General features: G+C 40.6%; 1 protein-coding gene across 13 annotated transcripts in view; it reads left to right on the top strand.

Annotated features, from left to right (window-relative positions):
* RYR2 (ryanodine receptor 2) overlaps nucleotides 1–13180 on the top strand; it is a 768472-nt gene that overhangs the window by 556416 nt on the left and 198876 nt on the right. For all 13 annotated transcript variants that reach the window (XM_040464903.1, XM_040464902.1, XM_040464892.1 and 10 more), the window contains 4 exons: nucleotides 3815–3950; nucleotides 4751–4937; nucleotides 7333–7438; nucleotides 9859–9979. In XM_040464903.1, the coding sequence (XP_040320837.1) occupies nucleotides 3815–3950; nucleotides 4751–4937; nucleotides 7333–7438; nucleotides 9859–9979 (550 nt within the window). The remainder of the gene's footprint in view (nucleotides 1–3814; nucleotides 3951–4750; nucleotides 4938–7332; nucleotides 7439–9858; nucleotides 9980–13180) is intronic.

Raw genomic sequence — 13180 nt, 5'->3', positions numbered from 1 at the left:
TCTGTTTGCTCCAGCCACGCCGATTGTGTTCCTGCCTCAGGGACCCTGTGCTCACTGCTCCGTCCATCTGCAGTATTCTTCTGCCTTATGTCTTCCTGGCTCTTTTCCTGACACCCTTCCGCTCACTCCAAGTCACCTTTTAGTCTAGCCCTTCATGCTCATGCCATTTAAGATTGAAACCTCTTCTCTGTCTCCTTTCTTGTCTTTGCTGCTTTCTTTTCAACAGTTGAAAAAAAAACACATTTGTAGGGGCACCTGGGTGGCTCGGTCAGTTGAGCATCCAACTCTTGATTTCAGCTCAGGTCAGTGATCCCAGGGTCCTGGGATCGAGCCCCACATCAGACTCCACACTGAGCGTGGAAACTGCTTAACATTCTCTCTCTCTCCCTCTGCCCTTCTCCCCTGCTCACTCTCTCTCTCCAAAGGAAAACAAAAACCACACAACAAAAACATATTTGTATATTATAGAGATGAATACACATTTTCATATTATTTATATTTCTGTAAATACAGTTTAATATTTATAGTCTAAAATCATATTTTAAAGCAAATATATTTTACTAAAATCTGTATGTTTGCATATTTTTAGAAACCAACTCCTGGGGCGCCTGGGTGGCACAGTCGGTTAAGCGTCCGACTTCAGCCAGGTCACGATCTCGCAGTCCGTGAATTCGAGCCCTGCGTCGGGCTCTGGGCTGATGGCTCAGAGGCTGGAGCCTGTTTCCGATTCTGTGTCTCCCTCTCTCTCTGCCCCTCGCCCATTCATGCTCTGTCTCTCTCTGTCCCAAAAATAAATAAAAAACGTTGAAAAAAAAATTTTTAAAAAAGAAACCAACTCCTTACCATAGCAATAAGGTCAGTGAGTCGCGCATGCTCTCTCATTTTTTGTTTTTTTTTATTTTTAAAAAATATTTTTTAATGTTTATTTTTGAGAGATAGAGGACAAGCGGGGGAGGGGCAGAGAGAGGGAGACACAGAATCAGAAGCAGGCTTCAGGCTTTAAGCTGTCAGCACAGAACCCGACATGGGGCTCGAACCCATGAACTGTGAGCTCATGACCTGAGCTGAAGTTGGATGCTTAATCGACTGAGCCACCCAGGCGTCCCTAAAATCTTTTTATCTACACACGCATTAAATTGGCTACTATTTAAAAAGTTGACCATGCCAAATGCTGTGGAAGATACAGAGCACCTGGAACTCTTACCTGTTGCTGTTGAGATGAACAATGGTGGAGTCAGTTTGGAAAGCAGGTTGGCAGTTTCTTCACAAATTAAATGTATCCCTGTCCTAAACGCACACCTAGCCCTCTCACTCATAGGTACTTGCTCATTAGAAATAGGAATGTATGTCCACACAAAGGTGTGGACATTGCTGACAACATTGTTCATCTTAGCCAAAAACTAGAGACCATGTCCATCAGGTGATGAATGGATAAGGAAACACAGACTATTTCCATATGCGGTGGAAGGCTGTTATGAAGCAAAAGGAAGGAATGAAGTCTTGACATGTGTTGCAATGTAAATGACTCTAAAAATCATTATTCTGAGTGAAATAAGCCAGGCACAGAACGACACACATATCTTTATATACATATATATACAATTATATACTTATATGCATTTATACATTTACATACTATATATACGTATATATATATATATAGATATATATATATATACACACACACACACACATGCATGTACATTATATCTTTTTTTTTTTTTCAACGTTTATTTTTGGGACAGAGAGAGACAGAGCATGAATGGAGGAGGGGCACAGAGAGAGGGAGACACAGAATCGGAAACAGCCTCCAGGCTCTGAGCCATCAGCCCAGAGCCCGACGCGGGGCTCGAACTCACGGACCGCGAGATCGTGACCTGGCTGAAGTCGGACGCTCAACCGACTGCGCCACCCAGGCGCCCCTGTACATTATATCTTTATACATGGATTGCATGTTCTAGAATAGACCAGTTAATTTGTAGTGACACCAAGCAGATTGTCAAGGCATCCACATGCAGGATGGATGGGTCCTGCAGGATGGATGGGTCCTGAAGAGTGATGGAAATGTTCTATTTTTTTCTTAAGTTTATTTATTTATTTTGAGAAAGAAAGCGGGAGAGGCAGAGAGAGGGAGAGACAGAATCCCAAGCAGGTTCCATGCTCTCAGCACAGAGCCCAACATAGGGCTCGAACTCACAAACTGTGAAATCATGACCTGAGCTGAGATCAAGAGTTGGATGCTCAACCAACTGAGCCCCACAGGCTCCCTGTGATAGAAATGTTCTGCATCTTGACTGTGCTGTGTTTTTTACCAATGCATAAATCTCTCAAAGATCACTGAACTTATACTTTAAATAGATGAGTTTGTTGTACATAAATTATACTTAAATTCGGTACAAAATATTTTTAGCTAGATTGTTTATTTTTTTTTCAAGCCGATTTAACTTGATCTGGGTTAATTTGATAAGTTGCTTGACTGGCAGTCTACTGCCATTGATAATAACATGGGGATTTCTTTTAAAACTGGACCAGTTATGAAATTTGCCAAGGATCAACATTCACTTAAAACAGTAATTTAAAAGGCAACGATAAGCAGAAAATTCAATGTGTTAAAATCAGTAATACTGAAAGGTAGGTAATACTTGCTCAAATTTTATAGAGAGTGAAACCATGGCTCAGAAGGATCCAGTAAATAATGCAGAAAAGATTTGAACCCAAGGTATTTGAATACAAACTTAAATTGATAATACCATGTTGAAAGTGAATTCACTTTTCTAAATATCACTGTATCTCAGATGGGTCTTTCAGTATCTCCGATGGATTCAGGTTTTATACTGGGTGAGGGGTCTTTAGACATTTTTAAAGTTTATCAAATATATCATAATATATATATATGTATATACATGTGATTTATATATAATGTACAATACATATATGATATATAATATAAATGTATATATATATATGTATAACACATATATATGCACACACAATTTTTTAAACATAAGTTCTACATCCAATGTGGGGCTTATCTCACAACTGCGAGATCAGGAGTTGCATGGTTTACCGACTGAGCCAGCCAGGTGGCACAAATATGTTTATAGATAAAAGTCTCAAATTAAATGATGTGAAACTTAGGAACATTTTCTTTCATAGAGTTGATTTATAAATATTTTTATGATGATAGCACTTTGTTATGATTTATAAATATTTCTTAATTCTAAGGTTTTGCTAAAGAGAGTTCATGTGTTGTCATGAGGTTAAAAACAACTTGCAGGGGCACCTGGGTGGCTCACTCGGTTAAGCTGCCTACTCTTGATTTCGGCTTAGGTCATTAGGTCACAGTTCATGAGTTCGAACACCGAGTTGGGCTCTGCACTGGCCGCTCGGAGCCTTCTTGGGATTCTGTCTCCTCTCTCTGCCCCTCCTCCCCAAAAATAAATTAACAAACATTTAAAAAAACAAAAACTTGCAAAACCACATTCTTTTTTTTTTTAACTGTTTTATTCTCTTTTGAGAGAGAGAGAGAAACAGAGCACCAGCAGGGGAGGCACAGAGAGAGGGAGACACAGAATCTGAAACAGGCTCCAGGCTCTGAGCTGTCAGCACAGAGCCCAATGCACGGCTGGAACCCATGAACCGTGAGATCATGACCTGAACTGAAGTCAGATGCTTAACCGACTGAGCCACCCAGGCACCCCAAAACAACATTTGTTTTAAACTGTCCTTTGAGAATATCATTTATTATGTATTGTATTAGCATCTAATGACTTCCGACCCATGGGATAACACATTTGCTTATCATTGTTTGTAGGTAGTTCGATATTTGGCTGGTTGTGGACTGCAGAGTTGCCCAATGCTGGTATCTAAGGGTTACCCAGATATTGGGTGGAATCCAGTTGAAGGAGAGAGATACCTTGACTTTCTCCGATTTGCTGTCTTCTGTAATGGTAAGACTAATTGCTTTGGGTCTTTTTTTGGTGATGATTAAAACTGCATAAAAATAGATGCATAAAATAATAATATATCCTAGCATTTTCATCTAAGAAGCAAATATTAGTAAAGAAAAAGTTAGTAAAATATTTTATAATCAGTAGTTTGTTCACAGTAATAATTTAATTTCTAATATTTTTTTTGAATGCGATGCTTTTATTATTAAACTAACATTTTTAGGCAGTTACAAGTTCTTGTAAATTTGAATAATTGGGTCCTAGTGGCGCCTGGGTGGCGCAGTCGGTTAAGCGTCCGACTTCAGCCAGGTCACGATCTCGCGGTCCGTGAGTTCGAGCCCCGCGTCAGGCTCTGGGCTGATGGCTCAGAGCCTGGAGCCTGTTTCCGATTCTGTGTCTCCCTCTCTCTCTGCCCCTCCCCTGTTCATGCTCTGTGTCTCTCTATCCCAAAAATAAATAAACGTTGAAAAGAAATTAAAAAAAAAATAAATTAAAAAAAAAATAATTGGGTCCTAATTAATAGGTAGGCTTATGGCTTCATTTCGTATAATGAATTAACAAGGGTGAAAAAACTATGCATCTGTAATGCTTTTTACTTTCCAAATTTTAAGTACAAGAAGCTTTCTGAGTCTTGTGTACATAAAACTAGTGATTTAAGTCGAATTCTAGCTTTATTAGTGACTATGTCCTTTGGTTTTACTGATTCTTCTTTAAATCTAAATGAACTAACATAACATCTGTTGGCTCAGAATGTCCATATGACCAATGTTTGTTTGTTCTTGTTCCTCATTTGATTTTAGGGGAGAGCGTGGAAGAGAATGCTAATGTTGTGGTGAGGTTGCTCATCCGGAGGCCTGAGTGTTTCGGTCCTGCTTTGAGAGGGGAAGGTGGGAACGGTCTTCTTGCAGCAATGGAAGAAGCCATAAAAATAGCCGAGGATCCCTCTCGAGATGGTCCCTCGCCAACTAGCGGATCCAGTAAAACACTGTAGGTCTAATATATATACTCTTAGGAGCAAATTACACTCCTTGTCTTGAAATTTTACAAAATATGATTTGCATTCTGTCAATTGCAATAGAATCCTCTGGTACCCATGATTTCTGCCCATGAAAATCCAATGTGTTAGACTTGGAAGAACGGATGCAGGGCGCCTGGGTGGCTCCATCGGTTAAGCATCCGACTTTGGCTCAGGTCACGATCTCAGAGTTTGTGACTTCGAGCCCTGCATCAGGCTCTGTGCTGACAGCTCAGAGCCTCGAGCCTGCTTTGCATTCTGCCTCCCTCTCTCTGCCCCACCCCCACTCACACGTGTTCTCTCTCAAAAATAAACATTTAAAAAAATTAATGAAAAAAGAAGACTGGATGGAATTTGCTGTGGGAATAGCTTGAATAAAGAGAAAATAAGGAAGATGGGGTGAATGTAGCAGGGAGAAGTTTAGGTTGTTTGGAGGAGATGTATTTTGTGAATTTTTTCCCGGGGAGGTAGGGTGGTATGGCAAAGCGAGTCATTACAAACCACGGCAGACAAGATTCTGAAATTGTAGTAGGGTTTGGTGGGAAGCTAGCTGGAATGAGTTTTCAAGATAATAGTAAGAAATTAAGACCTTTAGCAAGAGAATGGGGGACTTAACTGGCATAGTGGTAAAGCCCAGAAAAGGGGGCGTTGTCATTCTGAGGAGCAAAATGCTTGATTAAGTACAATGGCTGATATGGGAGGCAGTAGCTACCTAACATTTCTACATAGTAGACATTATTAATACTTGATTCCAGCAACGGACATGAGTCAACCCAGGCATGTTGCTTCATAGTTTTTATCTGTGGCGGTGAGTGTCCTGCTAACAGATCCTACTCCCATGCTACTGACCCCCCTGGAAAAGATAGAATGTAGGGCTTACTGGAGGCAAATTTCCAAGCAGAGTAGTCCTGCAGACCCTCATTCTTGTATACACAGACTAGGCCTAGATGTTTTGTCCATGTCAAGTCCAAGGTGGTTTCAGACTAGGAGTCTTCCGAGATCATGTTACATGTTTATCAATTAGCCACAGAGGAGCTAGGTGGCCCTCAGTTTCTCTAAGTAGTGGAAAATATATCAAGAGATCTCTGGCCCAGGACCACACCAGTGAGTGTGCACACAGCACCCTGGGAGCAGCATTGCATGCCAAGAGGATGTGGTCAACAAGGCCTTGCTGTCACCCTGCAGACTGCTAGGTCCAGCTGAGCCACCTACCAAGGGAGGGGTGAATGATGTGATCTTCCAAGGCCATCTAGATTGGTCCCTCATTAGCAAGATAATGAAGTCTTTGTTTTTCTCACAGAGATGGGGAGGGAGACGTGTTGGATTATCTGGGAGTGGCTGGGTGGGGTAGAGTACATGGTAAAGAGATAGTAAGTGAAAGATAACACATTTCTAAGTATTTTCTCTGAGCCAAGCACTGTCCTAGGTGCCTTACATTTGCTATCTTATAGGACAGATCTTTGTCACCTTTTTTGTAGATGTAAGCTATTTATAAAAGTCTTCTAAACAGGGGCACCTGGCTGGCTCAGTCCATTAAGCTTCCCACTCTTGCTTTCAGCTTAGATCTCACAGCTCATGATGTCACAGTTTGTGAGTTTGGGCCCCATATTGGACTCTGTGAGGACAGTGCAGAGCCTGTTTGGGATTCTTTCTCACTCTCCTTCTCTTTCTGCCCCTCCCCTGCTTGTACGCGCTCGAGCGCGTGCGTGCTCTCTCTGTCTCTAAATAAATAAATAAATAAATAAATAAATAAATAAATAAGCTTAAAAAAAAAAGTAAGTTTAAACTTACCAAGTCTTTCCATTAGTTATTTTCTTTGTTAAAACAAAGGTTGTCTGCCTCTAGAAATAAGCAGATTCCATCAAATTAGCAATTCTTTTTTTCATTTGAGGGATTCTCAATATTAAAGTTCCCACAAATGTATTCTTGGTGTCTGGTCTTTAACTCATTGTTACTTCCCTTTAAAAATGTCAAGCTATGGGGCGCCTGGGTGGCGCAGTCGGTTAAGCATCCGACTTCAGCCAGGTCATGATCTCGCGGTCCGTGAGTTCGAGCCCTGCGTCGGGCTCTGGGCTGATGGCTCAGAGGCTGGAGCCTGTTTCCGATTCTGTGTCTCCCTCTCTCTCTGCCCCTCCCCCGTTCATGCTCTGTCTCTCTCTGTCCCAAAAATAAAATTAAAAACGTTGAAAAAAAAATTTTTTTTAAATGTCAAGCTACAAATTAATCACATACATGAAAAGTAGCAGAAGAGGCAGAATGAATTACCTTGGGGATCCCTTTTGTCCAAGAAGTATGTAATAAACGTGAAGTGTCATTTTATCATCATGTTTCCTTTGCTTTCTGTTTCTTTTGAACAATCTACAAAAGTGAGACAGAAGAGGAGGAGGATGACACTATCCACATGGGGAATGCCATCATGACGTTTTATGCAGCTTTGATTGACCTCTTAGGACGCTGTGCTCCTGAAATGCATGTAAGTGCTTTGGGGCCCAAGAACAGCGATCCTAGCTTATACGTCTATGTGAAGAATCCCCAGGGCCACCTGGGTGGCTCAGTCGGTCAAGTGTCCGACTCTTGGTTTTGCCTCAGGTCATGATCTCACGGTTCATGATTTCGAGCCCTGCGTTGGGCTCTGTGCTGGAAGCAGGGAGCCTGCTTGGGATTCTCTCTCTCTCCCTTCCCCGCTCACGCTTGTCTCTGTCTCTCCCAAAATAAATAAATAAAAACAGAAAACAATCCATAGCCGGCAAACCTCATAACGGCATCCAAAACCAATAATCTCCACGCTCCGTTAAAAATAATAGCAGCCGCCTAATTGCTGAACAAGTGTTTATTTAGTTGGAAATGCCTTGGTTGTAAAATTAGTAATGAGATTTCAGTACAAGTCATTAGTGGAATAGCCAGTTACATCTATATCTCTCAAACGCATTCAGCCTCCCTGTACTTTAAGAAGAAAAGAATACATTTTTCCTATAAATTTCCTCTGCTAATTTAGTGCATGCAGAGAGAGAGAGAGCAACAGCTCCCGACAAGAGTCATTTTCTTGGTGCGCAGTATCTCGTCTCTGAGGGAGCTGCCATATGCCCGTCACTGGTTTAGGGGAAAGTGGGGGTGCGGGTGGTTACAGAGATGGAAACAGCTATTCAGGCTCTATGGATTGGTGTTTTCTAAAATGTTCTGACGGAGAAGAAATTAGAAGTCTCCTGGAATGGTACTTACTTTTACTCCGTAATACATTCAGATGTTTTGTACTTTATTTTACCCTAACCGGCTTTGTTTTACTCTGTCGTATTCATTTTAAAAGTGCTAGCTTTTAAAGGCTCATAAAATTAGCTTCATGGCCTGGGAATGGGAAAGACCACAGAGATCGAAACACAGTGAACAGTGCTGGGGCATATGGCAGATACGCGTCTAAACTGAAAAGCCCATGGGACTGTTGCTTACAGATCACATCTTTCTACGTATGCTTAGGATCTGTGGGGGTTTTGTCCGTTTGTTTTCGTGTTGTGTTTTATTTTTCTCTACATCTTTTTTCTTTCTTTTTGTTTTTTTGTTTTTTCGTTTTTTGTTTTGGTCTCCTTCTCTCATGGCTGTAAGTTAAAACCTTCGTGTTTTCTTGGGGCACCTCGGTGGCTCAGTCATTTAAGCGTCCAACTTTGGCTCAGGTCATGATCTTGCGGTTCCTGAGTTCAAGTCCTGCATCTGGCTCTCTACTGAGAGCTCAGAGCCTGGAGTCTGCTTCGGATCCTGTGTCTCCCTCTCTCTCTGCCTGTAACCCCCACCCTCACACTCGGTCTCTCTAGAAAATAAACATTAAGAAAAATAAAATCAGAGAAAGGCTTTAAAAGAAAAAAAAAAAAACTTTCATGTTTTCTTGACATAACTTTTCGTTGTGAACAGAGAGGAATCCCAGTGTGGAGAAATGTCAGAATGTTAGAAGGACTTGGAGCCTGTTTGTATGCTGGAGGTGATTGCATACAAAAAACGTCATGCTCCCAGTATCTGTTCTTTTCTCAGTTGACATGAAAGATCAAAGGAACCAGGAAATTATGCCACTAAATGGAAATTTTGTGCTCTATTAAACTAGGAGGAAAGAAACCAAGTGACTCAGTAAGGCGCTAAAGTCGGCACTTCTGAAATTTATTCATCTTCTGTATCCATTGGTTGAAGACCTCCTATGTGACAGAGATTGTACTTGTGTTTCTCACCTTGTGGGGAAGGCAACAGGTGCCCCCCCATCCCCCACTCCGAAAGCCCGTGGTCTGTTCCAGAGCCTTGCTGAGGTTCTTGACATATCGCATCCAGTCTTTACAGGTCGTCCATTAGCCAGTGACAGCCTCAAAAACCTGTTATGATTCATATTCACGTTTTCCCCACTACATCCTAAACCCTTCCTTGGGAGAAATCAGTATGGAATATGGATAAGGATACAATTACATTTTCATCCCAAATCAAGAAAGAGGCTAAATCAATCATAAATATTACTATGTGTTCTGGGTCCGAAGATAATTATTTCATTGTATTTATTGTTCACGTTATGATAGGTATTTATATATAATTTTGCGAGGTAAGCCTTCGTAGCCTTATCAGATTTTCAATGTATTTTAGTACCCTGCAGAGGATAAAAACTACTGTTTTGATGGTTAAACCAGTGGGCCTATGCTGTAGTACATGATTTGGCGTATGCTGATGTCAGCACTACTGTGTGGACGAGTAAATATCTGTCTCTAAGCCTAAAATAACAAATTCTGTGAGAGGTCTAAGTTTATACGTGTAATTAATTAGCAGAAAATTATTTTAGATGGGGAGACCCATTCTTCAAATTTTCTGGATGGAATTGTAACACTGATTTCACGAAGTTGTTCTAACGTTCCTTCGTTTCCCTTCATGTAGTTGATTCATGCTGGTAAGGGGGAAGCCATCAGAATCCGGTCAATTCTGAGATCCCTAATTCCACTGGGAGATTTGGTGGGAGTAATCAGCATTGCTTTTCAGATGCCAACAATAGCCAAAGGTAAGGCCAGCTTCTTTGTAATTCAGTGGGGCATTGGAGGACATGATGTTTTAAATGCCACCATCAGCACTCGACATTCCCTCCAACACCTTGCCCCCAGTCCCCACTGCCATGCAGCATAGTTACTGGGTTTACATTTCTTCAAGAAAAGTAAAAAAACTTGGGGCACCTGATTGGTTTAGTGGGTTCGGCATCTGACTCTTGATTTCGGCTGAGGTCATGATCTCACGGTTTATGGGATAGAGCCCTGCATCGGGTTCTGCGCTGGCAGCACGGAACCTGCTTGGGATTCTCTCTCTCCTTCTCTCTCTCTCTGCCTCTTCCCCGCTCTCTCTCCCTGTCAAAATTAATAAATAAACATTTAAAAAGTTAAAAAGGAAAAAGCTATAAAGTACATCTTTTTCATTGAATTAAGAAAAGCTCTATTGCCATATTCTTCTACACAGACATTTACAAACACACGTATATAAATGAAAAAGATATTACTATTTTGTATTTTCCAGCCTCATTGTTTTTAAACGGCTGTTTTCCATGAGATTTTTGTATATGACATTTCAGACAGTTTCCAGAGAAGAGCAAATATGTACCTCATCTAATTTCTTTCCACTTTTTTTTTGTTTTTTTTTTGTTTTGTTTTTTTGGGGTTTTTTTTTTGGTTTTTTTGGCCCTCATTCTTCTCTGTCTTTCTTGCCTGCAATTCCTTTCTTCACTCTTTTGGATAGTTTTCATTGTCATTTCCTTATAATATTTTTTTTTCCCCAGAAATGACCATAGCTTATTACTTAGACATTTATAAATTCCCAGTGTGTTGAAAGAAGTGCTCTTCTCAAGACAAAGGAGAGAATTAAAAAAGAATTTTTTTTACCATTTTGATGAAATGTTTATTGCCGTTCTACAGTATGTCATTTTGGTTTAGCAACTGCTTGTGATTAGTTTTTAATATTAACCCAAAAGCATGGAAAATAAAGGTATAACCTACTCTGTACATAAACCTTTGTCCAACAGCTGTGGCCCCTCCCCTGGGGCCAGATTGGGTTGGGGAAGAGGGAGGGCTCAGGCATTGCTGGATGAAGCACAGATGCCTCACAGTTTGAGTGGTTTACACACACACCAATCCCCTGCAGTGCCCCCAAACCACAGCAGAAATAGCACATGGTGTCGGCCCGAGGCCAGTTCCCTGTTGGTGGTTCACTCTGCCTACCATGGAGAAAAAGATTTAAGAGTTATTGAAGATTTGGAGCTCTTGGGTGGCTCAGTTGTTTAAGCATCCAACTCTTGATTTCATCACAGGTCGTGATCTCACTGTTCGTGAGTTCAAGCCCCACATTGGGCTCTCTGCCGACAGCACAGAGCCTGCTTGGGATTCTCTGTCTTACTATCTCTCTGCCCCTCCCCTGCTCATTCTCGTTCTCTCTCTCTCTCTCTCTCTCTCAAAATAAATAATTTTTTAAAAAGTTATTCAAGACCACTAAGGGACAAATTAGATTCCAAATTATACTTAGGTTTCCTTTTTCCAGTTTCAATTTTGTTCAGTTTTCAATTTTTTATTGGATATTCTTACATATGTCATTTTTACATAAACTTCTAATTTTAGAAGGAAGTGTAGTCTAGAATGAAGGGACCACTGTGTAACTGAACATGACTTACCCTCCTAGCCAGCCTTCTGATGAAGAGAAAGTAGTTTCATATGTGCCCAGCTTATAAACCCAGATCTTCCAGCCATAAGAGTTGAATATTCATTGTGATTTTCGAGAAAGCATGAACTGAATAATTGTCTGTGGCTTTTCATCTTCTCCACTTGAGGCAACTTCTTTTTTTTTTTGTATACATACAGACTGTTCTCACCTGCCTTCTTTCCACTTCTCTTTCTAACTCATATTCATTTACTTAAGTACATTGTCCTTTCTTTTCCCTATATTTTGAGCCATAAAATTGGTGCTGTCAGAAGAAAGATAATAATGCCAGTGTTACCCAGATTAGGAAAGAGAGAAGTGCTACATTTTTAGATAAAATCAGTTATCATGAAAAACCAAGAACATAACCCCTAAGAATATCCAGATGTCTCATTCAGAATTCCCCCAAAGTATCTATCATTTTGCTCCAGTTATCTGCCATTAGCCTTCAAGATTTTTCAAGGTGGTTTCTTTCCTGTTCTATTTAGTTGTGCTGTAATGATATTTGGTGGTGTTTTCCTTTATAAATACGCACTATTTTGTCTACCTTGGGGTTTAAAGGATTTTTTTGTGAACTCTCACAATCATGATGAAAGTTAATTTTTAAAACCCAATCCATTGGTTATTATTAAATTTCTACTTTTTTATTATCACTTTCCTTTCATGGAAAATATATACAGAAAACTGTATGTTTTTATTTTGAGTGGTATGCATTTAAGTCAACCTTAAAAGCTAAACTTTTAGCTGTACTTTTCTGTATGTTTCCATGACAAGTCAGTTGCCCATTTAAGCATCACCCATTATCAACAATAATTGTTACTGTATGTTATATATTTAGGATGTGAAGTTTTCCTCTAACAATTAGTTCTTCCTCCCTTAGTGATGGCTGAGGCCTTTCTCAGAAATTTTTTATCATATATCTTTTAGAACTACGGCATGGCCCAGAATAATAATGAAAGAGGGAGGGTTTCAGAAAACTTGAGGGACACTCAGTCTCAAAAGTTGATATTCATGGTTTGTGAGATCGAGCCCCACATCAGGCTCTGTGCTGACAGCATGGAGCCTGCTTGGGATTCTCTCTCTCTCTCTCTCTCTCTCTCTCTCTCTCTCTCTCTCTCTGTCTTTCTGCCCCTTCCTGGTGCGCTCTCCCCCCCGCCTCAAAATAAATAAATAAATTTTAAAAAGTTCATGTTCAGTCCCTGCAGCACTTGGCCCCAGCAGATTTGGACAGACTATCTAAGGCAGTAATTGTAATTGTAGGCAGATGAATATTGCAGGGACCACAAGGTTAGGCCAGTATACATGGCTTTCCTTCTTCTAGTTCAAAAGCCAGAAATTTGACAGGAGGCAGTCTGTCAGCTTTATTGTCTCCACTGTGTTTGAGGAGATGGTAAAAGTGAAACAGCAACTGTAGCAACTCGATAAGTCTTGAATCCCAGGTATGTGTAGCTGTAACATTCCTTAACATGAATGTCTACTTGGTTGAGTGTTTAAAACACAGATCTTATTTTAGGATCAGCAGGTTGCT

The sequence above is a fragment of the Herpailurus yagouaroundi genome, unplaced genomic scaffold (assembly GCF_014898765.1).
Source record: "Herpailurus yagouaroundi ecotype Mexico unplaced genomic scaffold, PumYag 530, whole genome shotgun sequence".
Taxonomy (NCBI): domain Eukaryota; kingdom Metazoa; phylum Chordata; class Mammalia; order Carnivora; family Felidae; genus Herpailurus; species Herpailurus yagouaroundi.
The sequence above is the reverse complement of the archived record's forward strand: the minus strand, read 5'-3'. Positions and strand labels throughout refer to the sequence as shown.